Source organism: Miniopterus schreibersii (assembly GCF_964146895.1).
Source record: "Miniopterus schreibersii genome assembly, chromosome: 18".
NCBI classification, from domain to species: domain Eukaryota; kingdom Metazoa; phylum Chordata; class Mammalia; order Chiroptera; family Miniopteridae; genus Miniopterus; species Miniopterus schreibersii.
In genome coordinates this window covers 19,318,954-19,331,956 of record NC_138121.1, presented here as the reverse complement: position 1 = coordinate 19,331,956, position 13,003 = coordinate 19,318,954, and the positions used below count along the sequence as shown (strand labels likewise).

Here is a 13,003-nt window from a genome sequence, read left to right as displayed (position 1 = left end):
TCTGGCAAGCCCTAAGAACTCTGAAATATTAGTGCAGGCATGCCCCCCAATTTAAATGTGAGTACTTTGGTTTGTCAGTGAAGCTCTGTTCTAATACTGGGCAGGTCCTGGTGGTGAGAAAAACGCTGGGGTGATAGGAAGGGAGGGCCATGTGAGCAGCACTCCTCTTTGGGACAGTCTCACATCTGCCAATCTGAATTTGCTGAATTACAGCTCAGTGAACTGTAAGTCACCTCATTTATTCACATGGTCAGATGCGACTCACTGTATCAGTATTGGCCTGACCTGAGTTATTGGGCCTTCTGAGAAGCCAGACTAGCTCAGTGCTTCAAAAGCAGCCAACAGAGTGCCTAGGTGTCTCATGATTGTGGGATTTATTTTTATCCATGTCATTATGACCCAAGGTGGGGCTTCACCCTTAGCTTCAGCCTGTATGACATGCCAGCCCTCAGACAGCATCCTGGCCATCACTTGCAACCCCTATCTTCTTCACTTTGGAATACAAAAAGTATGCCCATAAACTATGTATTTAGGAATGTCAATAAGAAACAGTGTTCAGTGAGTACTTGGGACCCTCCGAAGGCTAAGGAACAAAGCCACTATAGAAGTGGGTCCATGGCTCAAGGTCAACACCCCCCACCCCTAACAGTGAAAGGAAGTGTTGTGCGGCCCATCAAACAGTCCTGGGTGCTCATTACCTGGCCTCTCACCAGTAAGGGCTATCTCTGTGGCACACTAGACATCTCTAAGGTTCATCTCCTTCACCAGTAAAATTGGCATAATGATACCATCCTCGGTGGTTGTGAGGATTTTATGAAATAATATATGTAATATATGTATAATACATATAAGTAATATACATAAAGCCCTTGCAGGGTGCCTGTCACATAAAGTCATGCATTAAGTGGTAGACATTTAGGTTATTTACAAGCTAAACTATAATAAAGATAGGGGAGGGATTTATTTTGGGGGTCATATATTTTAAATTAGGCTTCAAGATTATTTGAGGGAACTTAGAAGCTGATCAATATATTAAAAAAAAATTTTTTTTAATGACTTTATGAGCTTGTTTAACTACCAGACTTCTAAGTCAGTCTGTCAAAGATGGAATGCCCCAAGACTGAAGTGGAAGTGCCAGAGCCAACTGGGGACAGCCCAGGGTGAAGCGCAGGCAGGAGTTCATGTTATCTAGAGAAGGCTTCTGACATTTGCCCCACTCCTTGACTCTGCTCTAGTAACTCACAGCTCCCTCCTCTTCTCCACATTTGCCTAGTGATCTGAGGCAGCAGGGGAACTGCCAGTGTGAGCTACATTCTGTGGTTTCTCTGAATATTGATTATATGAGTTGGACAGTGTTCATTCTGCTTGGGTTAATAGAGGTCTTATAAAAATAAGGAGTGATGCTGTTAAAGATAAGGGAGAGTTAATAAAAGTAAGACTGGAAGAGAAAATGAGATTTAAAAAGACATGTGCTTCATGAGGAGGACTTTTCAGGCCATGGAAAATTGAGTAACTAGGTTAGAGAACAACTGATTATGTGCACCTTTTAAGTGCTCTGCTTTTCCCTCCTTCTCTGAGACCTTTCCCCTGGCCAGGTGATTCCACAGGTCTCATCAAGTTTTTCCAAGGCAGATCTGATGACTTCTGTGCTTTGCCTTTGGCTATTTTCACGCTCCACTCACTTGCCCTTCCTAGCTCCCTCAGGCAGATCAAAGGGCCCAACCCCTAGTCTGGGCAAGGGGCTGGAACTATGGTTCTCATGTTGGGGATTTTTCCAAAGTTCAAGGGACAGGGTCACCCCTGTATAGAGCTGCTAAATCAAGAGTCATAGTTATTTATGTCTTTAAAATCACTCCTTAGTTGCTTCTGATGCACAGCCAGAGTTGAGAATCACTTAGACCACAGCATCAGAATTCTAGAGATGAATTAACTAATGTTACCTCGATAAATTTAATAAAATATTTAAAAAATCCTAGAGATGAGAGCAAGACAAGCAGCTGCTAGATGAGCCCTTCCAGCATGTGATAACTAGAGAGTTGACTTCAAAATGGAATATCAAGAAGGGCAAGAAGATTTTTATTGAGAAGTGTGTCCAGCACCATAGCTTTGAAGGGAGGAAAGCACAGGAACCAAACCTGTAAGATCTGTTTGGGCAGAGGGAGGTCAGGCCACCAAAGTCTCCTACACAGATGCCAGCAAAAGCAAGGGCATCACCTGAGGAAAGGATCCTCTGGCTGAATATGTGCAGAATCCCAAGAAATATACCTCTAAAACAAAGTGATTTTTACTGAACAAAGAAGGGGGAAAGGTCACATTTGATAACATTTCAAAAAAGCTACCTATGGGCAATGATTGGCTTCTGCCATATTTATTATGAGATTGTGACCTTTTTACAAGCATCATATTTAAGTTGATCTCATGTACAAGAATTCAGGTCATGACCGGTGATAAAAATATTCCTGTTACGCAGTTCTGATTAAAATGAGATTGGATTGAAGTTAAAAGATTGTTGTGCTTTTTGTGTTTTGATGGTAATTCCAGTTTAGTAAGTGCTTTCCTCTCTTTGCCCTTGTAAAGACTTGATAGGATTTGAAGCTAAATTCCTTATTATTTCCAATTTTTTAAAGGGCAATTTTGCTATCTTAAAACATTCACATAAGGGAACAGGGCACTTTGAGAAAGAGCAGGCACAGGATCAAATCTGCAAAGAATTTTTAGGCAATGGAAATATCAGATACAGGCTTTAAACTTTAAAAAGTGGCCTCGCAGATTTTAAAACAACACAAACAGAATTTCTAGAATTGAAAAACATAGTGACCATAATTAAAAACTAAATGGATAGATTTAACAATAGTTGGACCAGCTGAAAAGAGAATCCATGAACTGGAAAACAGTCAGAAGAAATTAATTCAGAATATGGTTCAGAGAGACAAAAAAATATGGAAGGGAAGTTAAGCAACTTGGAGGACAGGATAGGAAAAGTTGAAAGATACCTCATTATAGACTTCTTAAAACCTGAAGAATCCCAAGATAAGTAAAATAGAAATTTAGACTTAGATATATCAGAGTGAAATGCAGAAAGCCAAACACTATGAGAAAATTCTTAAGAGCAGCCAGAAAAAAGAGACTTCTCTGAAAGGAGGGGCATTAGATTGACAGATGGCTTCTCATCGGCAGTAGTACAAGCCAAAGACACTGGAATGATCTATTCAAACTGCAAAAATAAACAACCCCCCCAACCTATACTTTTGTGTTACATGTATGTAAAGATATGAGAGACTGTGTGTATATGTGTCTCCTTCACGAATTAGGGCAAATATAGACATTTTCAGAATAATGAAAGCTGAGAGAGTTACCCAGCAAAGAGGCATATATGTGGTGGATTTAAATGAGTGCTGACTATATAAAACAATAATGTTAATGTCTTGTACATTGTTAGGTTTTTTTCTTACAGCAAGATAGTATTAAAACACCTGGCAACAAATACATAAAAGTTGGAAGGGGTAAGTGGAGTGTAGTTTTCCAAAGATTATGTATTATCCAGGAAGACGGTAGACGTTAAGTGTGCATATTTGTATAAATTCCAAAGTAATGGAGGGAGAATAATGAAAGGGTTTATGAAAGAAGACACAAAAAGAGAATTAAAGAAACCAAACAGGCAGGATAAGTAATAAGGACAAAATAAGATGGTAGTTTTTTAATTTATCAGAGCTTTCATTAAATGTCAATAAACTAAATGCTCCAGTTTAAAGACAGATTGATACATTGAATTAAAAAATAAACAACTATTTTCTGTTTAAAGAAACATACTTAAAACAATGGGATACAGAAATGTTGACCCCAAAAAACCTCGGAGAAAAGATAAAGCAATTAAACACTAACCAAAAGAAAGTCGATATAGCCATATTAATATTAGATAGAATAGACTTTAAGGCAGATATATTACCAGAAATAAAGAGGATGTTCTCCTCATGATAAAAATGTTCAATTTACCTGGGAGATATAATAAAAAACTCAAATTCATTTGTACCATTTGGCATTATCTGCTGAATCTCAGAGTAATTTCTCCCTGTGACTTAGCAATTTCACTCCTAGCCGAATTCCCAACAGAAATTCATTCAGTTATATGTTCCCCAAAAGACACATAAGAATTTAAGTAACAATACTTTTCATAATATGCCCAAACTGGAAACAGCTCAAATGTCTATCAGTAGTGTGACAAAGTGTGATACGTTCACACACGGGGATACTCTTCAGCAATGGGAATGAACATGAATAAATTTCAATGACATAACAAAGACACTCATGCAACATGATTTCATTTTTGTGAAGGTCAAAAATAGGCAAAGCCAATGAGTCCATAAGGTCAGTCTGTGAAACAAACAAGTCGCAAAAGAATACACGCAGTATAAGTCTATGTCAAGTTCAAAATGAGGCACAACTAGACTGTAATGTCAAGGGAACAGAAACTTGAAAGGGGATCAAGAAAACGTGGACAAGCTCCCACCTGGGTGGGCTGGGTGTTGGGGTAAGAGTTTGCAGGGGTGTCCTCGAGGCTGACAGTATTTTGCTTCTTGACCTGGTAGCAGCCACATGTGTGCTTGCATTATAGCGATTCATTTGCCATGCCCCGTTTTATACACTTTTCTCTGTGTGTTTGTGTTATATTTTACCATAAACTGAATTGAAACTGAATTCAAATCCTGTCTTTACTACCAACCTGCCAAAGTGCGGTAGTCCCAGGTCCTTCCTCTATAAAGTATACCTCTCAGGTTTATTATGGAAATTAAATAAGTAGGAGAAATGTCTCACGTGTGTAAATAGGAATCCCCCACCCCACTCCTTTCTCCCATCTGCCTTTACTGACCTCGCCAAGGCGGAGTTCTTACAGGAGAGCTAGGCACTGTGTTCCTTTCAATCCCTTGCTGGCGTATTCCTGCCAACGCTTTAGGAATACTTTCCACAGTGGTGGCAAATACAGCTTGGGGGCATCTCCTCCTCCTCTCCCTTTCTTCCTTCTCTGAGCTTTTAAACTTGGGAAGTCCCAGGGCTGAGTGTCTCACATTCTCTCCCCTGTTTCTATAAACAGACTCCTCCCTCAGACTTCTCAAAAAATGGCACTATCGCTGTCCACCCAACTGTTAAAGGAAAAACCTAGGAGTCATCCTTGAGTTCCTCTCTTTCCACTCATATCCTGACAGTCCAATAGACAATTGTCATAAAATATTACGGTTCATCCCTGTTTGTCCAGCACCACTTCCAGCACTCCCGTACAAGCCACAGACATCTGCTGTGCTCCCTGCTTCCACACCTGTCCCCTTTCCTCCATTCTCCTCCACGTAGCAGCTAAATGACTTTTTTAGAAAATACAAACCAGCCCTGGCCAGTGTGGCTCAGTAGTTAGAGCATTAGACCATGGACTTAAGGGTCACAGGTTTGATTCCTGGTCAAAGACGCATGCCTGGGTTGCAGGTTCAATTCCCGGGCCTGGTTGGTCATGTGCAGGAGGTAACCAATCGAAGTGTCTCTCTTACATTGATGTTTCTCTCTCTCTCTCTCTCTCTCCTTCCCCCCCTTCTCTCCCTTCCTCTCCCTCTCCCTCACTCCCTCCCTCTCTCCCTTTCTCTCTCCCCCTCCCTCCTTCCCTTCCACTGTCTCTAAAAATCAATGGCAAAAATATCCTCAGGCAAGGATTAACAACAACAACAAAAATGCAAACCATTTTTCCTCTCTTCCCTGCTGAAATCAGTATTCAACTCCTTACCTGTCATCCCAGGCCCTCCCACCTCTCCTCCTCTTCTCCCATGCTTATGGCAGTCCAGCCTCTGTAGTGCCCCTCCAGACCCTCCTCCACAATGGGCTCAACTCAGATGCCAGCGATCCTCAGTCACATCACCCTGTTTGTTCTCCATCACACTTATTACCAACTGATGCATGTTGTTGTGTTTGGTTTCCTAAATACTAAGTCCCAAGGGTGGGGTCTGCTTCACCACTTAGTTACCAGCCCTACAAGAGTACCTACCCAGAGCAGGTGCTGAGCTCTGCACTGTCTCAGTCCCCATCCTTCTGGCTAGCAGACAGCCATGGCTTTGATTTGGAACCCAGTAGGATTAGAATTAACAACCCAGAAAAGAAGGGAGAATACATCCTAATGATGTCTCCACCCAGGCATCATTTTTGGTGAGCAAAGTTAGTTAAAATGCTTCCACCAAAGATGCTTTTCCTCTGAGCCCAGACTCCCAGGGCAGGGTCCAGCATTTCAGGGTCAGTGTTGCTTCTCTCTCGCCTGTAAGCGATCCCACAGGTTCCCTGGTACCGTTCGCCATCAGCAGCACAGCTCTGCAGTACTACTGAGGCAGAGGCCAGCAGGCTTCAGGGAAGGGATCAATGTGTAGAAAATGAGAGATATACAGGCTTGGTGTGGGCTGCTGCTTGGCAATAAAATTGAAGGTCATGGAGTCGATGATTGGAAACCAGGTGTGTTTGTAATTTGGAGAGGCATGAAGGAGAGACCAAAGAAAATAATTTTCTTTCTCCAAAGAATCTGTCTCCGTTACCCCCCAGAGCCACTCTTTCAGAACCAGCCCAACGTGAAGGTGAGATGGGAGGAAAGCAGTGGAGAGAAACTTAATTAAAATCACCACCCTGTCACTCTGGCCCTCAAGATATTTGCAAGTCACAGCTCTCCTTTGGGGAGGCGGAGGGAGGCACAGGCTTGTGAAGTATTGGACAGGTTGTTTCTTTCAGTTGCATTTCTCAGGGCAAAAAAGTTCCCATCTCATTACACCCACCCAGAGCCTTATTCTAGTCTTGGAGCACCTCCACTGCCCGTTGCTTTGGTGTTGGGCATTGAAGTTCCCCCTTTCCTTCTTATTTTTGTGCTGCACTGAATGCACATTGGTTCTGCTCACAGCCAACTAATAACAGCCCCGAAGCATCCCCAGTTCTTTCCCCCTGCTTCACATGTGCCTCCACATCCCTGTGCTCTCTCCTTTCCTGACCAGTGGGCAGGAAGCCTCTCGTGGGCAGGTGACCAGCCATGTAATAGAGCTTTTGGAGGTGCGCATGCCCATTTGGAGGTGATGTCTCAGGTGGGTTGGTGGCCCATCCTTTCATTTGTGGTGTGGGCTTCCAGAAGTAGGTGCTGACATGCTCCCTGGAAGCATTTTCTACCCTTCTCTTGTCCTCTTCTATCTTTCCTTCCCTCCTCATTGGCCTGAATCTCAAGAAAATTGGTGGCAGAAAAGTAATTTGGGTTGAAAGAGCAAAAAGATTTCAGCCTATTGTGCTAACCTGGTTCTGAAAGGAAAAGCTAGAAAATCCCTTAGGTTTTGATGCTATTAGCATATCTTATTAATGAAAGTGGAGAACTGCTGCCTCTTAAATGGGCCATAATGCAGTAGTAGAGGGAAGGGATGACACCCCCACCCCCTTCCCAGTGGATTGGACCGAATCCGCCTGGGTCCCAGGAGTGCTGGGTAAGGTCAGACAAGCACCAATGCACTTGTCAGCTGGCAGTTCTCTTCTGGGACTGTAACCTGCTTAAGGTGCCTGGAAACTTCCTGAGGCTCCGTGTAAATAGGCTGTTTAGTCAGGCCACCTTGGAGGAGGGGCTTTCCCCATGAGCCAGCCCTTCCTCTTTCCAGAGCATTTGGCCCCTTGGTCCCTGTTCCAGCTGTCCCAGGTTCTGAGGCTTTATAGTGATCAGTCAAGTCAGAAATGGGAAGCAAGAACCCCGCAATGCTCATAGCTATTTGGGGTTTTATTGTTTACAAAGTAGTTGTCACGGTTTCATTGTATCATCAGAGGGGCACTGTAATTTTCATTCCTGTTTTACAGAAGAAAAATAAGGCACAGAAAATAAAGTATCTTGCCCAGAGTCAGACAAATAGTAAATGTCAAAGCCATCCTCATCCTTGACACCTTGTCCCTCAATGATGGGGGTGTCCATGTCCAATAGAAATTTTGTTCCTGGTCAGCTCTTGGCAGTAAACCAAAGCCATCACAAGGATCCCGTTAGCAGCTGCAGATGGCTGTGAATAGGGGAATGAAGTCACCAGACCTGTCTTGATGGCCTTTGTCTGGAGTGCCCTTGAGAATTCAGTTGCATTCTGCACCTGTGCCCCTCTTTGCTGCCTGAGGCCTTCCCTGAACCTGAACTCCGCCTGCACCTGCCTCTTTAGCACTCAGCCTGGCTTCACTCTTGATAGTCTGAAGGTCAGCTGGACCAGCACAGCTATCCGGAACCTTCAAGGCCATTATTCATGCTCAGCATGCATCCTAATTTAAGTATCACTTCCTCTTCTTTAAAGGAAAGTCAAGAAGAAAGACCACAAATGCTCAAAACCGCTTACCATACTTTTCCTAACCACCGACCTGCTCTCTCAGACAGGTAGCACTGGGTAATGGCTCTCTTGAAACATGCCCTAAATTTCACCCCTTTTTTTCTGCTGGAACTTCAAGGGGCATTTAAAGCACACCACTGTCAAAATGCTGATCCTCATCCAGGGCCAGTTGGCTGGGGTGGGGAGAGATGGTGGTTGTACTGTGACAAAGCCCTTCAGTTTATTTTGGTTAACAGTCCCCACTGGAGAATCCTGGGTTCCTTGGTGACAGATGGAAGGGGAATTTGTTCTGTCATGTGTCTACCTCCCCGTCAGTCTTCCCTGTTTTCTCTCTATTAAAAAGGGGTCCAGTGTTTGTGTCTTCCCCAGCCACCAGGGAATCTGAAATTCAGATTTAATGGGCATATCCTGTATTTCATTTGTGAGATCTGACAACCTGACCCTGAGGGCTTATGTCCAACCTAGGAGAAGGCCCTGCCCTTGTGTGTCCAGCCATTCTGGCCTCTTATTGGCGGCTTTGACGCAGCCACTTAGTTCCTGATCCCAGACCAGGTGATGGCTACTGGTTGCTGATAACACACATCTAGAGAGCTGACTACTCCTCTTGGATTGATTGTCCTCAGGACCCTGATGAAAACTAGCTTCCCAAAATGATGGTGACAGCACTCACTGCCATTTTAGTGAGCACCTACTCAGTGTTAGCTAAATTGGAAATGTTATGTGGCTTAGAGTCAAACAGCCAGCAAATGGCAGAGTCAGGATTCAAATTTAAAGCCATCCCCTCTGTAGTAAGGCATAGGGTAGCTTGGCTGGAAAGTAGATGGGACAGCCTGCAATTCACAGGGTGCTGTGAGAGGGAAAGTGAGGCCCTGAACTCAGCAAAGGAACACAGGCTCCTAAGCCTGGTAAGGTTCTCACCATAAACGTAATGACAGACAGGTGCATGTTTTCTACAGTGCAACAAAAGAAAAATTAGTGCAGAGATTCAATTATGTGCCCCATTTTCAATGACAGTTTTGCTCTCTTAAAAGATTAATTAGCAACAGAGATCCCCTCCCTCAGGCAAGTCGTGGCACACTTTATGGCAAGAAGCAGCATTAAAATTCAGCTGCCTGCCTACTTCAGCCCTGTGCTTCCTTCCCATCCTGCCTGGGAGGACCCAGGAAAGCCTTTCTACTGAACCTGGCCTCATATTTAGGGAGCAAAACACCGACCTTTTAAGGGGCCCCTGTATGTGGACTGTGGGAGGCAGAGGCACTTGATCTCATTCCCTTAGAGGAATTTAGAGAAAGGCCTCTTCTGTCATCTTGGAAGCAACCTGGCCCCTACTGGGTGGATGGTAGGGTAGAAGAGGGAGGGTGAGGGGAAGGAAAGCCTGAGGCAGTTAAATACCTTCTAATGTGAGCACTTTATATACCTGTTCACTTCACCTTCCCTGCTGCCCTGTGAGGTGGTTTTTACTACACTTTTTCTTCCATTTTCCCACGACCTTTTGTGACATTCTGATGTATATATGCAGAATGCATAGCTCCTCTCCCCACCAACTCAGCACACCTCTAAGGCCAGGAAATACGGCATCACTATTTTGCTCTTGAGAAAAATGAGTTTCAGAGACACTCAGTCCTTCACCAGAGTATAAGCGAGCTGGGCTCTGAACCTGTGCTTGGCTCAGCCCGCATTCTTCTGTCCTTAAAGCCTTGTTACAAAATTGAAGCATTTTCCTGCCACCAAGCCTCATGTTTTTTCCCTTTGGTAAGTTGCTTTCTTTTTTCATTTTATTTTCGTTCACATCTGAACCAGAAACATCCTTTTTAGATCAAATGTGAGAGTCATGTTACTGAAAGTCGTGGGTGGTCATTCTGGTCACCACCTGTGGTCATCTGTTTGCCTTTGCTGTAACTGGTGATCCCGCTGCCCAAGTGGACCTCTTCACACCTGGGGGACGGGGCAGTGCAGTGGAGACACTTTCTCTTATGGATTCTGTTGACAAACATCTTTTTCATTTTCTTCTAGGTACATTGAACGGAAAGCTTTTCTAGACCGAGTGGATCACAGGCAGTTTGAAATTGAGCGAGATCTCAGGCTGAGCAAAATGAAACCCTGATGTTATGGGGGGAAATCCCTAGCAGCTTAATCCTGTTTACAATGTGAGCTTCTGTGCGTCTGTGAAATGTCTCCAGTGACTCTCCTCTACTGTTTCCCAGGAAGGCCTTTTTTTCTACATTGAATTTCTCTCTTTGTATTTTCATCTCACGTGGTTTCATTCATTTTACTTCTAAAAGTTTGTCCTTAAATAAAAGTAAAAAATAAAAGTTGGTCCTATAAAAGACTGGTGAAGATGATGACACTACTCGCCTTCCCTTTATTCTGCTGCAGAGTCCACCAGGCCAAGCCAGTACACTCCAGGCCTATCCCACTGGCCACGGTGAGGATGTGAACTTGGCCATGGGGCTCTTTCTGAAGTCAGCCTGGCCCCAGAGACTGATGGCAGGAGGTTCCCTAGTATTGGTGGAACACCAGGTCCCTGGGCAATTTTGTTCTCAGTTCTATTCGTGCTTCTCTCCTGAATAGGATTTCTATTACTGGTGTAAAGTAAGGCTGAAAATAAGGATACATATTGAAGAATTAGGAATTTCTTTTTTACCTTCACTCTTTTTTTCTTATCCTCACCTGAGGATATGTCCACTGATTCTAGAGAGGGGAAGGAAGAGAGAGAGAGAAACATCAACTGGCCACCTCCCATACACATCCCAAAGGGATCAAACCCACACGCAACCTTTCCTGTGTGCAGGACAACACTCTAACCAACTGAGCCACCCAGCCAAGCCTTTACCGTCTCTCTTTCTCCACTTCCCAGAGTTAAAGTTGACTTCAGATATGCTCTCACCTCAATAACTCTTTAGGGTTTTTTTTTTAGGTTTTTTTGTTTGTTTGTTTTTTCAGATATATCTTTATTGATTTCAGAGAGAGGAATGGAGAGAGAGAGAGAGAAACATCAATGATGAGAGAGTCATTGATCGGCTGCCTCTTGCACGCCCCCGACTGGGGATGGAGCCCACAACCCAGGCATGTGCCCTGACCAGGAATTGAACTGCAAACTCCTGGATCCTAGGTCGACACTCAACTGCTGAGCCACGCCCGGCCGGGCAATAATTCTTTAGTTTTTGGTCATCAAAGAAGAATCTGAAGGACTATTTCTTTTTTGTACTTCTTTAGAGAATTTAAATCCCAAACTTTATATTAATAAAGCAGTTAAGCCCCACAGCCTGGTCCTAGGGATGAAGGGTCCCTTAGGGGAAAGGTAGAGTTCCAAAGACTGGGATCCTGTTCCTTTCTGGACAGCTACCAGCTGTGTGACTTTGACCACGGCTCAGCTTTCTGTGCCTCCATTTTCTGCTCTGTCAATGGCATGAGTAACACCAGTACCTCACAGGGCTAAGATAAGCTCATGACACACCTGAGGGGTGTAAGTACCCATCTCTCCATCCAATCCTCTAATATGTGGTCAGAAGCTCACAGAAAGCAAGACCTGATTGTCAACCCTACATGGTTATGGACCTTATTCTCAGAAAAGTATTTTACAGGCTACATGTGAATACATTGTCTGTTCATATCCACTTTGATGAAGGATTCTAGAAGGAGTAATAGAGCATTTTCAGGCCAGCATCAGAACAGATGGCCTATCAGGCTTCAGGTATAGTCCTGCACAGGGACACAGAAATAACAGGAAAGTCCTTTAACCTAAGAACAGCCAGAGTTTAGATGAGGGCAGGACATCCAGACCCATAGGAGCCACCAGCCGACACTGAGATGCCAGTCCTGCCGTGTGGTATCCTCTGTGCATCGTCTGTTTTCACTGCCCTGTTGGTGACTGTTGCCCTAACTTTTTTCTCGGAGTTTTGAGGGCCTCCAGCGTTCCTTCCTCTTCACACAGTTCTTCCCCTCAGCTGCCATTGTATCAACAACATGAGTGGCTCCTCCTGGTTTGAAGAATGAATTATAATCCTATTGAATAAATGGTGCTAAACTCATTGTAATTAGGGTTTTTCTTTTTAGCAGATATCACACCTTTGAAGCCTATGAGATTAAGACAAATGCTGCAAGAGCATGCTGGGCTCTTGGCACAGGTAGGTTTGCTATTCTTGCTTTGCTCCCAGGCATGGAAAGAGAAGCCAGCTGTGTCAGTGAGAATCCTCACACAGGCTTCTGTAACAAGCATCAGATTAATGTTACAGCTCTGCAGAAAGGTCGGTTTCTTTCTGCTGTCTCTTGATTCACTGCGTGTTTTCCCAGCAGGTTTGCTGCACACATCTGATCTCCACTCGATGACTTACACATCCATGAGTCTTGAAAAGCCCTGTAGCCTAGTCCTGTCTCCTGCAGACTGGTAGCTTGTCAGGAGTGCAAATGGGTAGCTATGTGCACCATCCTTGTTACACATGCCCTCCCTCCCAACTTCATAAATCCTTACTTTGGTGTTCCCAGACTTTTACATTTAAAACTTCCATTTGCCTTGACTTCAGCTGCCTCCCTCTTGATCTACATGTCATCGCTTTAAAAGCACCTATATTGAACCAAGCTCATCTTGCTGATGAAGCGGCTTAATACCTGTGTGTGTGCACACCCATATATCCTCTTGTTATGAGACTTAAAAGCAG

General features: G+C 44.0%; 1 protein-coding gene across 3 annotated transcripts in view; it reads left to right on the top strand.

Annotated features, from left to right (window-relative positions):
* The window catches only part of CFDP1 (craniofacial development protein 1), an 84,344-nt gene extending 73,654 nt beyond the window's left edge, over positions 1–10,690 (top strand). For all 3 annotated transcript variants that reach the window (XM_081119247.1, XM_081119245.1, XM_081119246.1), the window contains one exon: positions 10,359–10,690. In XM_081119247.1, the coding sequence (XP_080975373.1) occupies positions 10,359–10,449 (91 nt within the window). In that variant the 3' untranslated portion in view covers positions 10,450–10,690. The remainder of the gene's footprint in view (positions 1–10,358) is intronic.
* The last annotated feature ends 2,313 nt before the right edge of the window (positions 10,691–13,003 follow it).